At 39.8% G+C, this 17,279-nt stretch overlaps 1 protein-coding gene and 1 long non-coding RNA gene across 2 annotated transcripts in view; one reads left to right on the forward strand and one right to left on the reverse strand.

The window, feature by feature from the left end:
• The window catches only part of LOC138743054 (uncharacterized), an 88,835-nt gene that overhangs the window by 889 nt on the left and 70,667 nt on the right, over window positions 1-17,279 (reverse strand). The window lies entirely within an intron of this gene.
• LOC138742931 (protein NLRC3-like) overlaps window positions 6,102-17,279 on the forward strand; it is a 55,255-nt gene continuing 44,077 nt past the window's right edge. The window contains exons 1-4 of the mRNA XM_069897809.1: window positions 6,102-6,147; window positions 8,075-8,212; window positions 9,922-11,701; window positions 15,457-15,627. Coding sequence (XP_069753910.1) covers window positions 6,102-6,147; window positions 8,075-8,212; window positions 9,922-11,701; window positions 15,457-15,627 — 2,135 coding nt within the window. The remainder of the gene's footprint in view (window positions 6,148-8,074; window positions 8,213-9,921; window positions 11,702-15,456; window positions 15,628-17,279) is intronic.

A 17,279-nucleotide genomic window follows, 5' to 3' on the forward strand; every position in this document is an offset into this window, starting at 1 on the left:
CATGGATTAAGGTAAGATTTTGTATTTTGTTTTGATGTGTGTTTCAAAGAGGATATTGAGAATGCAACTAATATTTGGTGGCCAGGATGAATCATTTGCTTTGTTAATTAAACCATGGGTAAATTAGTGGGGGCATGTCTAATTATCCAGAATTTCAGTGGGTTTCTACTGGTCTTTAGGCATTACACGCAAGAAATTTCCATAATCACCAGACAGGATTATAGCAAAAATTCAAGATATCCCAGTATAGACCAGTCACTCAGCACCCACTGCAATCGCATTGCAGACACTGTACTCACAGTAGTGTTCTGTGCATGTGCAAGTTCTGGATTGGCGGGCTAGAGTTCATCAGATATGCATTAACCCTCAGGATCTCAACAAAGCTCTGAAGACACCACACCATCTGATGTGCACCGTGGAAGAGGTTCCTGCACAAATAACTGGCACAATCGTATTCTCAGTCCTAGATGCCAAGAATTTATTTTGCCAGATCACTCTCGTCCACATATCATCATTACTGACCACATTCAGAACTTGTTTCGGTCGGTACAGATTTCTGCAGATGCCATTTGGAACTATTCGGCCAGTGAAGTGTTCCAGAGATCCATGGAACAGATTTTTGCTGGGCACCCCTGTGCCATCATTGTCGATTACATACTTGAGGTTGGCAAGAGCATAGAGGAACATGATGGCAATTTAAAGAGAGTGCTTGACTGTACCAGAAATGTGAACCTGAGGCTCAACCTTCTCAAGTGTAGGTTCTGACTGAACCAGATCAGCTATGTTGGCCACGTTTTTTACCAGCGAAGGTCTGAAAACAGACCCTTTGAAAATGAAGGCAATCAACGAGATGCCGGTACCGGGGAAAGCTGCAATAAACATACAGAGGTTTATTGGTATGGTTAACTATCTGGGCATGTTCATCCCAAACTCAAGTGAACTCATGGCTCCACTGAGAGAGCTTATGCATAAGGACTTGAAGTGAACTTGGCATGAGCAGCAACAGAATACTTTTGACACTTTAAAGAAGCACCATGTCATGCCCACCAATTTTGTCGTATTACGACTTCTGACAGCCAGTAATGCTGACCTGAGATACCTCGCAGTATGGGTTCAGTGTGGCATGCATGCAAGATGTAAAGCCTGCGGCCTAAGCTTTGAGGTCACTCACCAATACAGAGATCAGGTATGGTAAGCCAGTGAACATAGAGATCGATCATCACTCCCTGGTCACAATATTGAAGAAGCCCATATATGTAGCACCAGCGAGGTTACAGAGGATGATGCTAAGGCTTTAGAAATACAATATCACCCTAGTATACAAGTGCAGAAGAGAGACGGACTTCGCCGACATGCTGCTTCATGCCCCCAGAGACTCCGCTTTCTAACAGGTTGAGGAGGAGGACAATTTTGACATAATGACAGTCTGTTATATATCCTCATCTTGCCTGGAGGAGCTAAGGAGACGCGTAGCAGAGGACGCTACTTTAAAGGCCCTTGGCACTTACATCAAGGGTAGTTGGCTGAACAAGTAGCACAGACTGCCACTAGTAGTGTGTTCTTACTTCCCGTTCAGTGACGAGCTGTTCATTGAGAAAGGTATGGTAATGAAAGGCCTGAGAGCTGTGATTCCCATCTTGTTGCAGAAGGCATATATCAGCGCCCTGCACAGAGAGCATCTGGGTGCAGGGACAACAAGCTGGAGTGTGAAGGGCATAGCATTTTGGTCTGGGATGACCAAAAACATTGACCAAGAAATGTAAGCTTTCTCAGTGTGCAACAGCACTAAGCCACACAAGCAGAAGGAACCATTACAACCTCATCCAACTGTGGCAACTGACATTTTCAAGTGGCGATGTACAGTATGCAAATACAATGAACTTTAACATGCAGATAAGGGAAACAATGCTCCTAGTTCTTTGTAGTAATTGATCATTTTTTAACATTGAAACTCCATTCTTTGTAATTGTGCTTTTAGTCTCCTACTTTATTTATATGAATGTTAGAGTTGACCTGTTAGACTGATTGTGGAAGAACCCTTCTCATTGTACCAAATGTAACTTAAAATGAGTCAAAGACAGGTCCAATGCTGCCACTACTTTATTTAATAATCCAGAGAACAATAAGTTATTAAATTTCAATGTTAAGAATTGCACAAATATAAAATCACAATGTACTTGAACATATGGCCAGGTTTGGCACTGAGATTATCTATGCCTGATATCTTCCTTTACTGGTGAAATGCTTGGTGCAGGAGCACATATTTTACTTTCATATTCACTTAAACCCTGTCATCTCATGCCAATTGAAGATAATTTTTCAATCATTAAACCAACAGCTTAACAAATATTTTAAAATAACCTTTTATTTAGTACCCTTATGATTTTTTGTTCTGGGTTGTCCATAGATGTGAGTATTAGATTTATTCAGATGTTGAAATGTTCACATTAATCCTGCAAGATTAGTCATATGCTATTAGCACCTTTTGTTGGTCTGGATTCCTCCCCCATTCTTTGAATTCTGAGACTTTCTGATATATCCTGCTTCTGCCTTTTCTGCTTTTAATTTCCTCAAGGAAGGGTTCAGGCCTAAAATGTCAGCAACAAATCTTTGACTCCTATAGATGCTGAGAAGCCCGGCTGAGTTCCTCTAGCTTTTTGGTGTGTTTACTACAATCACAGCATCTGCAGCCTATCGTGTTTCACTACATTTGCTTCAACTTGTCTCTTCCCATTTACAGACTTGAGTCCTAATCCTCCTAGCCTCCAGACCAAAGACGCCGGGTCTTTACCCATGATCCTGACTTCATCTGCTAGAGATCTCCTTCCACCTGCTGAACTCAACTTCCATTCTCTCTATTGCAATTTCCAAAATTCCTGCTTCCCTGACATTGAATTCACCGGAGTCAGTTCTTTTGTTCCTCTTTCCCACTTTCCTCTCATCCTTCCTCTGATAGCCAATCTTCCTTCAATGGTGCTTGTATCTTCAGGCACCTCACCACCAGCACCCTAGATTCCCAATCAACCCTGCACACCAATCCTTCTCTTCTGAAAAGTCCACAATTAATTTTGCCCACATCATTCCTCTCACATTCATTCTCTTCAAAAGGAGAAATATGGCATCATATTTAAATTACTGGACTAATAACTCTGGACAATGAAGATTTTGTTTACTGAACACTTTTGGGTGTATTTTATGGACTTTGGACTGCTGATCACGAAAATCACCTTGAAAATGTCCTACTATGTACCTTTTAAAAAAAATATATAACCGATATTTGTGATTTTTAAAAATGTCATATTTTGTCTACTTCAAGCATACAAAAACCATGTCACTGAAAATTCATTTTCTTCATTTGCACTTCTTCCCTCCTGATCTTGGTGCAGTTAGTGACCAACATGGTGAAAGGTTTCACTAGGACATTGTAACCATGTAAAAGTGGATTCAGGGTAACAGGAATCCATCAGTGCTGGCCAACTATTGTTGGTTACTGACATGAGAGGTATCAGATGCTGAGTACAAATGAAAATCAGCAGTTGAACTCGCGCAATGTTTCAGCATCATTATGCAATTAAACATGCTAAATGCAATACAAGTTACAGTATTTTACAGCATATGAAACTACTTCTTCCCCAAAAATTGGCTCAAAAATATTCCCTGGTATGATATGTGAAGCTGAATTTAAGGTGGTAATAGTGATCAATGTCGCTAGCATCATTCCTCAATGATACTGCGTGCCTTCCTCTATCATTGGGAGCTGGTGGTGGGTTGTCAGGAGATTCTCCTGGTGGCCCGCTGTTGGTTTCCACATTGGTCCTGTAGCCCTGCTCCCCCTACAGCCCGCCACCAGCTCTCACACCAATCTCAGTTGCTCACTTCCTCCCGACAGTTGTCCCCTGGCATCCACATCGATCAGACCACCTGTCACCAGCCCCCACACTGATCCCACCAACTGGTTCTCTTCCGACAACCTGCCACAAGCCCCCACACTGATTCCACTGCCCCACTCCATACCACCACTCCCTCCTGACAGCCTGTCACCAGGTCCCACACTGATCCCACCGCACTGTTCCCGCCCAACAGCCCGCCACCGCCCCAACACCAACCCCACTGCCCCACTCCCTCCTGATAGCCTGCCAACAACCCTGACACTGATCCCATCACCTAGCTCCCCCCCCCCAACAGCCCACCATCACCCCTTGCACCGATCCTACCACTCTGCTCCCTGTTTGATTACCTCTATCTCAAAATAGTTTAATACCCATGACTTTGGATAATAGAGGATGACATGGTATCAGGTGCATTGAAGATTGTTATGATCAACAGAGGAAATTTATATCTTTTGAGGGACTTAAAAATAAATATAATTTACCCAATGCACAATGTTGTGCTATCTCCAATTGCAATCATTTTTGAGGGAAAAGTGGGAACCATTAATGGTCCTACCAATGTGCTCAGATATGGACGTTCTAATTTGAAAGGGGAATGAACCAAATTTATATGTTAATATATATGCTATGATCCAAGATGAAAGACTAAAATCTGGACTACACAGATTGAGGGAGAGATGGGAATCAGATTTGGGCAGTGTAATCGATCCAAAATAAACCAGGATTGTTAAAGAAGTACTGGACAGATTCTTAAATACAACTGAGTTGTTGTAAATGCATTGAGAAGATCATGTGGAGAGGTGGGCCAGATTGATCTGTTTGGAGTAAAACATTTAGAAATTATTTTTCACAAATTCCTTCCCCATTTTGGCCCAGCCAGGAACTGGAGAGAAAATGAAAAGGCCCTTGGTGTTGAAGGTAGTTTCAGATCCCTGTCTCCATTCTCACCATTGGGAAAGTGCTAACTTACTGAAGCAGAATATTCCAGTTTATAATCAACTCTACCATGGGAATTATGGAAGCTAAGGTGGACAGGATGGTGAAGGAGGGGTTTGGTATGCTGATTTTTGTTGGACAGGGCATTGAGTACAAAAGTTGGAACCTCAAGATATGGCTGCACAAGTCGTTGGTGAGCTCATACTTCAAGCACTGAGTGCAGTTCCAAGCAGTGCCTCACACAGGGGTCTTCAGTGATTAAGAGGTTGGAAACCATGGTGGATCTGGATACGTTTGTTACTTTCTGCATTTCTGGGCACTCAGACCAAGTAGTGAGTGGATTTTGTGTTTAGTAATGTGGGGAGTAGTAACTAGAACAGTTACTAATAAAATATAGATTGGATAATGTTTAGGCTTTACACGGAATTGAGAAAGCCTGAAAGAACATTATGGCAATCAGACATTTTGATAGCCAACCTAATCTTGCCAGGTTTATGTTTCTGTTGCTTTTAAACATTTGCTGTGATTTGTGAAGATAGTTTGGATATAAATTAGCAAGAGGACCGGCACTTCACCTGCTATCTGAATGTCACAGGTACATTGAAAAGGAGCTGGCACAACTAATCCACCAGTAGAAGATATGGAGGAAGGTAGGTTTAAAATGTTCTATTACGTTAAAAAATAAGTTTTAAAAAAAGTGAGCATATACAGCAGGTATGAAATAATTACAATCTTCAATGTTGTCTGCAATGTTTAAATGGGTTTCATGAAAACACAGAATCAGATTTGGCTTCTAAAGAGTTTCTCACTATGTTAGTATTCTGGCCACAGTGGCAAGGTTTGCATGGCAGTAAGTGCAATCCTGTTACAGAGCCAGTGACCAGGGTTCGAATCCGGCACTGTCTGTAAGGAGTTTGTACATTCTCTCCATGTCTGCCAAGGGGTTCCCTGGGTTCTCTGGTTTCCTCCCACCCTTCAAAAAACAAGCTGGGGTTGTAGGTAATTTGTGAGCCAAAAGGGCCCATTACCATGCTGTGTGTATAAATTTAAAATCTCAAACAGTGGAATGCCACCTTAAGATCCTGGTGTGATGTTGGGAATAGGTTTTGAGTGACACCTCCACAGAATCAGGTCATGTGTTGTGAACCAGCTATACCATTCAGGTGCATGAAAGTCGTGGTAAAGGTACAGGAGAGAACTACCCAGCAACAAACTGGGTAATTAGGAGGAGCACTCCTGGGTCTCATGACTCCATATTCAGTCAAACACGGTAAAATGCCCGTTACTCAGAATTCAAGCAACCAGCAACCCCAAGCAACTGGTAAAAAATACCCACAGAAGAAACAAACAAATAAATAAATAAATAGATATAAATTTTTAAAAATAAACAAAAGTGTAAATAAAAATTTCAACTTGTAAAAGTAAATATTCTCTGAAGCAACACGCAAAACTTTGGTGAAGATGGGAACAAACATTCGGCCAGTAGAGCACCCCGGTCATGCCCTGCCTGCAGCAGATGTTTGAATAAAGTTTGAATAAAGTTATGTTTGAATAAAATGGCATCCCCTAGGGTGAAGAACCAGCCGAAGCCTTTTTCCGTTGGGGCGACTCTCCCAAAGTGTCTCTCTATCCCTGCCTAGTAAGAGTCTTATTTTTATTAGTATCTTATCAAGTATATTAAATACACATTCAGATTTATTGTTAGAGTAGATATATGACATCACATCAGTGGGCCAGGCAGAATTCCTCTTAATGGTAGTGCGAAAAGAAACTGTACACAATGTACACATATAAACAAATATAAACAACTCACTGTGCAATGCAGAGAGAAGAAATAAAAACAAACAATAAAGTGCAAAAGTAAGAGTCCTTAAATGAGTCTCTGATTGAGTTTGTTGTTGAGGAGTCTGATGGTGGAGGGGTAGCAGCTGTTCCTGAACCTGGTGGTGCGTGTCTTTTGGCACCTGTACCTCTTTCCTGATGGTAGCAGCAAGAACAGAGTGTGTACTAGATGGTGTAGATCCTTGATGATTGCTGCTGCTCTCTGATGCCAGTGTTCCTCGTAAATCTTCTTGATGGTGGGAAGGGATTTGCCTGTGATGTCCTGGGCTATGACCACTATATTTTGCAGGGCCTTGTGCTTGGGGGTATTGGTGTCCTCATACCAGACCATGATGCAGCCAGTCAGAATACTTTCCATAACATATCTGTAGAAATTTGCCAGGGTTTCAGATGTCATACCAAACTTCTGCAAACTCCTGAGGAAGAAGAGGCAGTGACATATTTTCTTCACGATGCCATTAGTGTGTTGGCTCCAGGAAAGATCCTCCAAGATAGTGACTCCCAAGAACTTAAATATGTTCCCCTTCTCCATCTTTGATCCCCCAATGATCACTGGATTGTACACATTTGGTTTTCTCTTCCTGAAGTCAACAATCAGCTCCTTGATTTTGGTGACTTTGAGTGCGAGGTTATTGTTGATTATCTGTAAACATGGGAGGAGGTGGTTAATTATGATGTTGGCGCAGGAATTATCTAATTAAAGTGAACAATATAATTAAAAACTACAATACTGATTTTTTTTCAAATTACATTTTGCACTGTCTTTTAAGCTATTTATTCTTAATGCAGGTTTAATGCAAAAGTGTTATTGTTAAGAGTCTCAAGCAACTGTAAAATTTGCATATTCACATCTACCAATCCACATAGGTGCTGAATACAAGGGGTTTTTACTGCATTTGACTAAGTTTGTCATCCCTCTCCAGCATTAATCAAAGGTATTCCTGAGAGTACAATGTACCAATGTGGTCACAATGATGTTCATAACTGTAATTTGGAAAAAATATATATTTCTGAGATAAAATAACTATTCATATGTCAGAAACATGAGATCAAGAGATGCACAATAGCTAACTTCTGCCTAAATAACTAAAAAAGAATAGCAATGAAATAAAACAGAAAATGAAAATGCAGAAGGTTGGCAATATCTGAGGAGCAAGAAACAGAGTTAATGATCTTTGAAAGGTCACCACAAAACATTCATCCAGCTTCACTCTCTCCAGATGTTCCCTGTCCTGCTGAGTATCTCCAATAACCTTAGTTTTTGTTTCAGATTTGTTCTTGATGATAAATATTGATTCTGATAGTATTTGCAACATTTTACCTTGGTGCAAATTGACTGATTCTTTTTCTTTTGCTTTTGCAAAGAAAGATTCTTTAAACTTTTGATGTTTATTTTCATTGTTAAGCTGATGAAGTTCAACATTTCATGGCATCCGTTAATGAAGATCAATGTACTTTTACAAATCCTCCTGAAGTGTCTGTGAATGACTTTCCAGATGCCAACCTGGATTTGAATGACAATGTGGACAATGGGATCAATAGGGGTAAGAATAATGTGTAATGATTGGACATTTTATTCCTGAGAATAGTTGTTGAGGGAGAGAGAGAGAAGAGTATATTAATCATAATGTTATTGATCCGTGTCTAAATTTTTCAAGTACAAAAAGCATCACATCTCAGAAAAAGAATCTAGAACAAATCTTATAGATCATAATCATTCCCTCTTAATGGTATTGTTCTCTTTATAGTGTTACCTTTTTAGTTAAAATCTTCAGCTGCTTGAAAAACTAGGTAAACATTCTGAAGTGTAAATGTGGTCTCACAGGAACCATCAATCATTGCTGTTGATTTTCTCTTTCATACTTGGATCAGCTGAGCTTCCAATCATTTTTGTCATGATAAAGTACTGTTTAATCTTGAAAAATTGAATTCAAGTCAAGTATATTGTCATCCGATTGCATAAGTACAACCTGATGAAACATATTTCTCTGGCACTCAGTGCAAAACATGCAGGCAAACAAGCACACATAACACACTTACAAACAATACACATGGCGGACAAGTATTCATCTATATAAATAAATAAATAAATATTGTTTCATGAATATGAGAATCTCGGTGGTTAGTGTGAGCAGTTCCTTTGGTCGTTCAGCATTCTCATTGCCCGTGGGAAGAAGTTGTTCCTCAGCCTAGTGGTGCTGGCTCCGATACTCCTGTATTCCTTTCCCAATGGGAGCAACTGAAAGATGCAGTGTGCAAAGTGGAAGGGGTCCTCAATGATACTGCTTGCCTTCCTCAGACCACGATCCCAGAAGATCATGTCAATGGGAGGGGGGGGGAGGGAGACTTCAGTGATCTCTGCCACACTTATGATCCTGTAGATTGACTTCCGATCCATTTCTCTGCAGCAAATGCACCACATTGTGATGCAGCCAGCCAAGACACTCTCAATAGAGCTCCTGTAGAAGGATGACATAATGGAGGCCAAAAGTCTTGCCCGCTACAGCCTTCTCAGGAAGTGCTGTTACTGTTGTGGCTTCCTGACAAGTGAGGAGATGTTGTGTCCACAATAGGTTACTAGTTAAGTGAACTCCAAGGAACTTGGGGCTCTCCACACTCTACTCTAGAGTTATTGATATGTACTGGAGGGTGGTCGTTCCTGGTTCTCTTGAAGTCCACAATCATCTCCTTCATTTTGTCTATGAGGAGCCTCATGTTGTTACCCTCACACCATATCATAAGATTTTCTACCTGATGTGCAACTCTTCGTTATTGCTGATGAGGCCAACTATCGTTGTGTCATCTGCAAACTTCATGACGCTGATGGAGTTGGATCTGGCGATGCAGTCATGGGTCAGTAGCTTGAACGAGTGCGGGCTGAGCACACAGCCCTGAGGTGTACCAGTGCTCAACATGATGGTGCTCGATGTTCTGCTACCAACCCGGATAGTCTGTGGTCTTTCTGTTAGTAAATCCAGTAACAGAGAGGGGTGTTGAGTCCCAGTGAGGACAGCATCTCCAGCAGCCTCTAGGGAATGATTATATTAAATGCTGAGCTGAAGTCAATGAACAGACTGGTGTTTCTGTCCATTGTAAGGTAAAATGTTTTTTTTTTAAATTTGTGGGATTTCTTTTAACTGTCTAAGAGTTAAATGTATTGCTGAAGTTTACAACCTCAATCATTTAAATACATGTAATTCAGGGTGAATAGACACCTGGAATTGTTTCCTTTTGATCTTTATTTTCATTTTAGGAGATGGTCTTCTGGATCTCAAAAAAACCCACATCAAGGTTTTGAAGGAAATGTGTGTGTGCATAAGAGGAGAGGCTGCATCTAACAAGTTTACGGATCTATGGATCATTGAAAGCGATACACATCTGTGGCAGCACGAAAGTTTAGAGCACCAGAGCATGGGCCAGAACGTCAGGCCAATCCACTTCCTTAACTACTCAGAGATTTTAAAACCAGCAACTGGAGAGTGCAAACCTCACAAAATAACTATTACAAAAGGAATAGCTGGAATTGGTAAAACCGTGTGCATTGAAAAGTTTATTCACAAGTGGGCTGCCGGTTCTACACTCTCAGAATTTGATTTTGTATTCATGTTCCCGTTTCGTAAGCTTAATATATTGCCGCAGAAGACATTAAGCCTGGTGCAACTCATCCAGTTTTGCTATCCACATATGCAGTCTTGCGGAGACATTTGTTCAAGCAATTCAGTCAAATGCTTATATATTTTTGATGGACTAGATGAAAGGAGACAAGTTTTAGATTTTGAAAACCAGCTAGCTTGCTACGATGAACATGAATCACGGTCACTTGAATCCTTGCTCTCAAACCTTATCAGAGGCAATATTCATCCTTCCTCTTCAGTTTGGATAACCACCCGGCCAGCAGCCATGGGGCAGATACCTCTCTGTTATGTTGACAGACTGACTGAAATACAAGGATTCCGCAACCATGAGAAGATAGACTATTTTTGCAAGAAGTACGAAAATAGGGACCTAGCAGAGAAAATGATTTCGGTTATGAAGAAAGAAAGGAGTTTATTCCCTTTATGTTACCTGCCCATGTTCTGCTCTGTTTTGTCAACCTATTTGGAGGATGCTCTGAAATTATTTCAACATCATGAGCTTGGTGCTTACATACCCACAACAACCACACCCATCTTCAACAACTTTTTGGTACATATCCTTTCCCTTGAACAACAACGTCAGGCATATTTAAGAGGTGTAGAGCAAACTTGGCCTGAATTGGTTAAATCAAAGCAAAAATCCATCATCAATTTAGGAAAAATGGCTTTTGATTTGCTGAGAAGCCAAATGTTTATATTCTGTGAGAATAACTTAAGAACATACAACTCTGATACTTCCCTGGCTGAAAGTGGACTATGCAAAGAGGTTGTAAAGGAAAATGCAAACAACTCAAAGAAAATGTTCTCTTTCGTTCATGGAGCATTACAGGAATATTTGGCTGCCTTATATGTTTTTCTTTCATTTAACAACTCCAAATATAATCCTTTCATGCCATCAACCAAACCAAAGTCACTGAAGCGATTTGAAAAACCCAGCTATTTCCAGATCTTTAAAATGGGATGTAAAGAAGCTCTCAAAAGTTCCACGGGCCACTTAGACTTATTTCTCAGATTCCTTTGTGGATTAGGAGCAAATACAAATGATCTAAGCCTGAAAGGACTCTTGTCACATTGTGAAATTCAACATGATGATATAAAAAGGATTACTGAGTTTTTGAAGCAAAAATTGCAAGAAGATCTTCCTCCAGAAAAATGCTTCACTCTTCTGCATTGTTTAATCGAACTACATGATCATTCATTTGTAATGCAGTCTAGCAAGATACTGGCTACCGATGCTGCCACCTATCGTACTCTGTCACATATGGATTATTCAGCACTGGCTCTCATCTTGCAAACATCAGATAAAAATAGAGAGACATTCAATTTATCTGAACACAAAATATCTTCCATTGGGCTTCGGAGACTGGCTCCAGCTCTGCTTTCTTTTACAAGTTTAAAGTAAGGACACTTGCTTCCCTTTTTGAGATTTAATTCAATTAGTATTCAATAGTGAAAATGATTCCATTTCAGCCTTTGATTTATCTGACCTGATACAAGTATAAAAGGTTTATTTTGAGATTGTGGAAAGAAAAAGCTTGAAAAACCACTGTTTTAATTGTACCTAATTGACTCGTTATGTGCACAGCTTCATAACTCTAAAGGGAATGGGCCAATGACCATTTTTCTCAAAAGAAAATTCAGTCAAAATTGGGTCTAGAACCTTCCCTTCCCACTCACATACCACCTTAAGTAATTCCTTACTAATCGGAGAGTATGTGAATGGCAAAAGAAGTTTGAAAACCAATGCTTTAGAGACTTATTTTTCCAGGACTAAACTCCAAAACGACAGATGAAATAGAAGTTTTCCTTCTCTCCAGACCAGTGGTTTTCAAACTGTCCCCCAAACTCACATTTCATCTTAAGCAATCCCTATGCCATAAGTGGTAAAACACAGGATTCTGTTGAAACCGTAAGTGCTCTGTGATTAGTAAAGGATTGCTTAAGATGGTATGAGAATTGAATTATATTTAATTGACTCATTATGGCACCGTTTCACAACTCCAAAGGAAATGGGCCAATGACTGTTTTTCTCAAGCAAAATATTTCAGTAACAATTGGGTCTAGAGCAGTGGTTCTCAACCTTCCCTTCCCATTCACATAAGCAATCCCGTACAAATCACAGAGAACTTGCGGCAAAGTTTAGGGGAGCAGTTTGAAAACCAATGCTGGAGACAAATCCAGTTTGAATAGCCTGAGCACAATTCCTAGTGGCTACTACTCCACAGAGAATTAGTGCCCATAATTTGGACCAAGTTAAAACCCCTCACCAGAGAGGCTAGTTGATTGAGCAATGAATTTTAGCAGGAGGCAACTGCATCATCAGAATCAGAATTTATTATCACGAACAATTCATAAAATTTGGCAGCATCACAGTGCAAACATTTATATAAACTACCATTATATTTAAATTATATAAATAACAAAAATAGAGCACAAAAAGTAAGAAAGTGTCTTTGGTTCATTGATTATTCAGGAACCTGATGGCATCAGGGAAGAAGTTGTCCTTGTGCCGCTGAGTCTTTGTCTTTGAACTCCTGTACATTTTCTCTGATGGTAGCAAAGTGAAGAGGGCATAGGCTGGGTGGTGGGGGTCTTTGAGGATAGAGGCTGCTTTTTTAAGGCACCACCTCTTGTAGATGTCATTAGAACAGTACTGATGGAGTTTTATAATGCTCTTCCCACGTTAGTCCATGGAATTTTCAGTGTGGTACTGAGAGTACAAAATGTTAGTATCACTAAGTTTTCTGCACTTTTTTTTGTGGAACTTTGCTTCTAAATTAATTCACTTTTGCATTCTCTTTACCAAAACAATTATAATTCCAAAATGCCTCTTTAGTTATAAACTAAACTAAATATGTCCTGAAGTTGTGACTATCATAATATAATTTTCTTTCTTAAAGTTGACAATGACTAAATAGTGAACATCAAAATAAAAAGTAGGAAAATAGCACATAACATATACTTTGGCAACGTTTATCTTTCATAAAATTAAACCAGTTTCATTAAAAGTATTTATCTGTACCTGATATTTTGATCATGTTAAAAGTATCTGAAACTTTTATGTAATTTTTAAGAACATTATTTGCTTGGCCTGTTCCGATGACATTAATTTGTAGACTGTAGTTCTTTGTGATTTGATCATTTTGTTTTCTTTGAAACTGCATCAAAAGCTGAGCATTCATTTATTATTTCTTGGTATCTCTTTCTCTGATTTTCCTTTAATTTTTCCACAAAAAAAATTATTGGTTACTTATTGTGATAGTACAGATCTATCACCAATGTATATAGTGTATATAGTTACAGTATCTAGACTGTGCTTACAGCGATTGGCTGAGAGCTTAGCCGTGCCTACTGTCTGGGCCTTAAAGGGTTGTGTCCCTAGCCAGGTCGGATCATTCCGGACTGGTCGGCAACCTGTGAAGAGCTCCTGTCTTTTGCTAATAAAAGCCTTGGTTTGGATCAACAAGACTTTGATTCTTTCGACGAGCTCTACACTTATATTCTCACTTGATGTAATTTGTTCAGGGTTAAATACATGTAGAGTTGTGGTAAACATCAGTGACCTGAGATATTTGACTCTGTCTCTCTTTCTCTTTCGATGCTGACTGGCTGAGCTTTATCAGCATTTACTGCTTTTAATAAACATTTAATATGTATTGTTTCTTGGCTCATTCAATTGTAAAATATAATTTGACTTCTTATCAAGTAATACTGCTATATCTGTGACATTTACCACAACTGCTGAAAAACAATGCAATTCTGCTGAATCTTTCCATCAACTAATAATTAATTGTGGATTCTGTCTGTTGATTCTCACTATACACCTTCAAGGGAAAGCCAGAATGATATTCCAGACACTATAATAATGGAACGAGTATATAAAAATAATCACATGTTTCAAAATAGACAAAAGGTAGTTGGATGTGCTCCTATAGGTTAAAGCGATCAAGGGGTGTGGAGAGAAAACAAGATGAAGTTACTGAAATCATTCTACCATTCAGTCATGATCCTATTGAATGGTGGAGCATGCTCAGGGCTGAATGGCCTTCTCCTGCTCCTATTTCCTCTATTTCTCTAGAAGCCAACAGTACTTATTGTGTTAAGTATCTCTGATAAATGTTGCAGATGGATTGCAAATTTATTTACAATTTTTTTCCCCTTAGGATGAATGGATCTAATTTGGGAGATTCTGGAGTCAAAATATTATCTCAAGTGTTCAAACATCCAGATGGTAAATTGCAAAATTTGGAGTAAGTAGTGAAAACCATAATGCTCCATCTAATTTGTCTCTTACACAACTTGTACATTGAATCAATCTTGTTCTCTGAATTGAAGTATATTTGCGATACTTTCTGGGCATTAAATTCAAAGTATTTGTTATTTAATTTAAAATGCAGATTATTTGAAAATGCTTGTATTTTCAAGCCTGTAGATTAGATATTAAATAATCAGATCTTGTATTCAATTGAAATAACTGTCATGTCCTAAATTTCTTGGATATTTAATAAAGAAACCATCAATTAATTTCTTTCTTATGTTCAGTAATAAAGTAACAAAGGCCTAGCCCAGCAGTTCTCAACCTTTTTCTTTCCACTCACATACCACTTTAAGTATTCCCTATGCCATCGGTGCTCTTGGATTGGTAAGGGATTGTCTAAGGTGGTATGTGGGTGGAAAGAAAAAGTTTGAAAATTGTACCCAATTGACTCGTTATGTGCACAGTTTCATAGCTCAAAAGGAAATGGGCCAATGACAATTTTTCTCAAGCAAAATATTTCAGTAACAATTGGGTCTAGACCAGTGATTCTCAACTTTCCCTTCTATTCACATCCCACCTTAAGCAATCCCTTACTAATCTCAGAGCGCCGATGGCATAGGGATTACTTAAAGTGGTATGTGAGTGGAAAGAAAAAGGTTGAGAACCACTGGCCTAGCCAATGTTATCCACATAGCAACATTTGGTAAAGAAAAATGAGCCATCGATCAGTGAAATATAACAAACCTTTTATTGGAAGCTGCAATCAAAATGAGTTCCCAAATCTTAATAATCTACTAACTTCTCAATGCTTCATCAGAATCCCATTACTGGGCCACAGAAGTCGGAATTAATTATTCACAATTTGAAGAATATTTATTCCTTCTCCATTGCACAGGCTGGAAAGAAATGATCTCACGCATAAATGTTGTGAGGCCCTGTCCTTCATTTTGAGCAATAATAGGATGCTGAGAAACCTGAACCTGTGTGGTAACCATCTGGGAGATCGAGGGATATGTATATTGTCTGCATCTCTGAAGGAACCTCGATGCAAACTACAGAAACTGAAGTAGGTGAAATACTCTGCAGGTATAATTACAAATGTTTCCTTATATAGCAAAATAAAGCAATGGTAGTGGTGCTAAACTTTGAAAGTAATTTTGACCGAATTTCATGTTAAATTTAGGTAACACATTTCTAACACTCCATACAGTTATTTGCAATGATTACTAATCAACAATTTAATGTACAAAGGTTAGAACCTTCCAAGATTGGTACCTGCTTTTACAGAATGGCAGTTATTTAACAGCTGTGCAAATAATCCCAAGTAATACAATTGTGATCTTTAACTAATCTCACCCAGATAATTGTCATCTTTATCTCTAAACTATATTGGGGTAAATTATTGCCCAGGATTATGCAAATAAAAACAAAGGTGAGATATGGTACTCTTGTAGTTGATTGCTACAAAGAAACACGCACACACACGCAGTGTGGAAGGTTAAGCTCTGAGATTTATTGAGGCTGGAAAGGCTTCTTTTTACACTTGGAGTTCTCACCGTTTGTTTGACTGGCTGACATCAGCAGACGGGAACATTCTTGTGTGTGAATACCCTTGTTTCCCAGCCTGTTATTGTTCTGTTAGCTGGGCAGCTTGGCCAGCGCCATTTTAGGGCTGTTGGTCTTGTACTGCTCCTGCTTTCAACTGCGCTGGTTCGCCATGTTAAGAGACATGTTACACTGTGTTATGCTGCTGTTTACTACCATGCACGCCGCGTGATGTGCCGGCTTGATCTCCGTGGTGGCGGGCCGCCACACTCTATTGGTAAGGGCTGAATTCGGAGGTTCAAATTTTCACTTTCAACTTTATTCTCCTGTTATCTTAGTGTGACTTGGCACTGAGCACACATAGCAGGCTTATTTAGCACGTACCCATAACACAACAAAAAGCACAATCTGCTGGAAGAACTCAGCAGGGCAAGGAGCTTCAGTGGATGAAAAACAATGGTTGGTCGACATTTCATACCAAAGTACTTTAATGTCACTAGAGATATGTCGAAGCTAATGTAAAGAGAACAGGGTGGCAGGAATGGGACAGAGGCCCCACGTGGGTTTGATAATCCAGATGGAGGTATCACTTGATGGACAAAGATGAGTCTTACAGGGTGAAGCAGGCATTTGGTGCTCCCAATATTGCTTTCTTTACATCAGCGAGACCAAAGTTGGAGACCCTTTTGCAGGGCCTCTGCGTTCTGTCCGCAGTGGTTGTCCCGAGCTCCCAGCTGCATGCATTTCAACTTTCCTCCCTATTCTCACACAGAGCTATCAGTCATGGGACTTCCCCGTTGACAGAGTGATACCCAGTGTAAACTAGAGAAACAAAGCTCAAATTCTGCTCGGGCATTTTACACCCCAAAGGTATGAAATTTCTTTTTTCAGATAATGAGTTCTCACCTTTCTTTTGCACCCTTTCTGCTTTACCTCAACCCGCCTTCCTTACCGTGCACTTTTCCATCCACACCCATCCATCTCCCTGCCCATTCTCATCCCTTACTTTGGATCCACTCTCATCTCTCCACTGGATTCTCCTGCTGTCTTTTGCAACACCCCACCCTCAGCCCACCCAGCTGCATCTAGTCTCTCCTTGATCACCTCTCTGACTGGAGGCCTGTAGCTAGTGGTGTGCTTCAGGGATTGGTGCTGGGACCTTTGTTGTTTTTC

This window comes from Narcine bancroftii, chromosome 9, assembly GCF_036971445.1.
Source record: "Narcine bancroftii isolate sNarBan1 chromosome 9, sNarBan1.hap1, whole genome shotgun sequence".
Lineage (NCBI taxonomy): Eukaryota > Metazoa > Chordata > Chondrichthyes > Torpediniformes > Narcinidae > Narcine > Narcine bancroftii.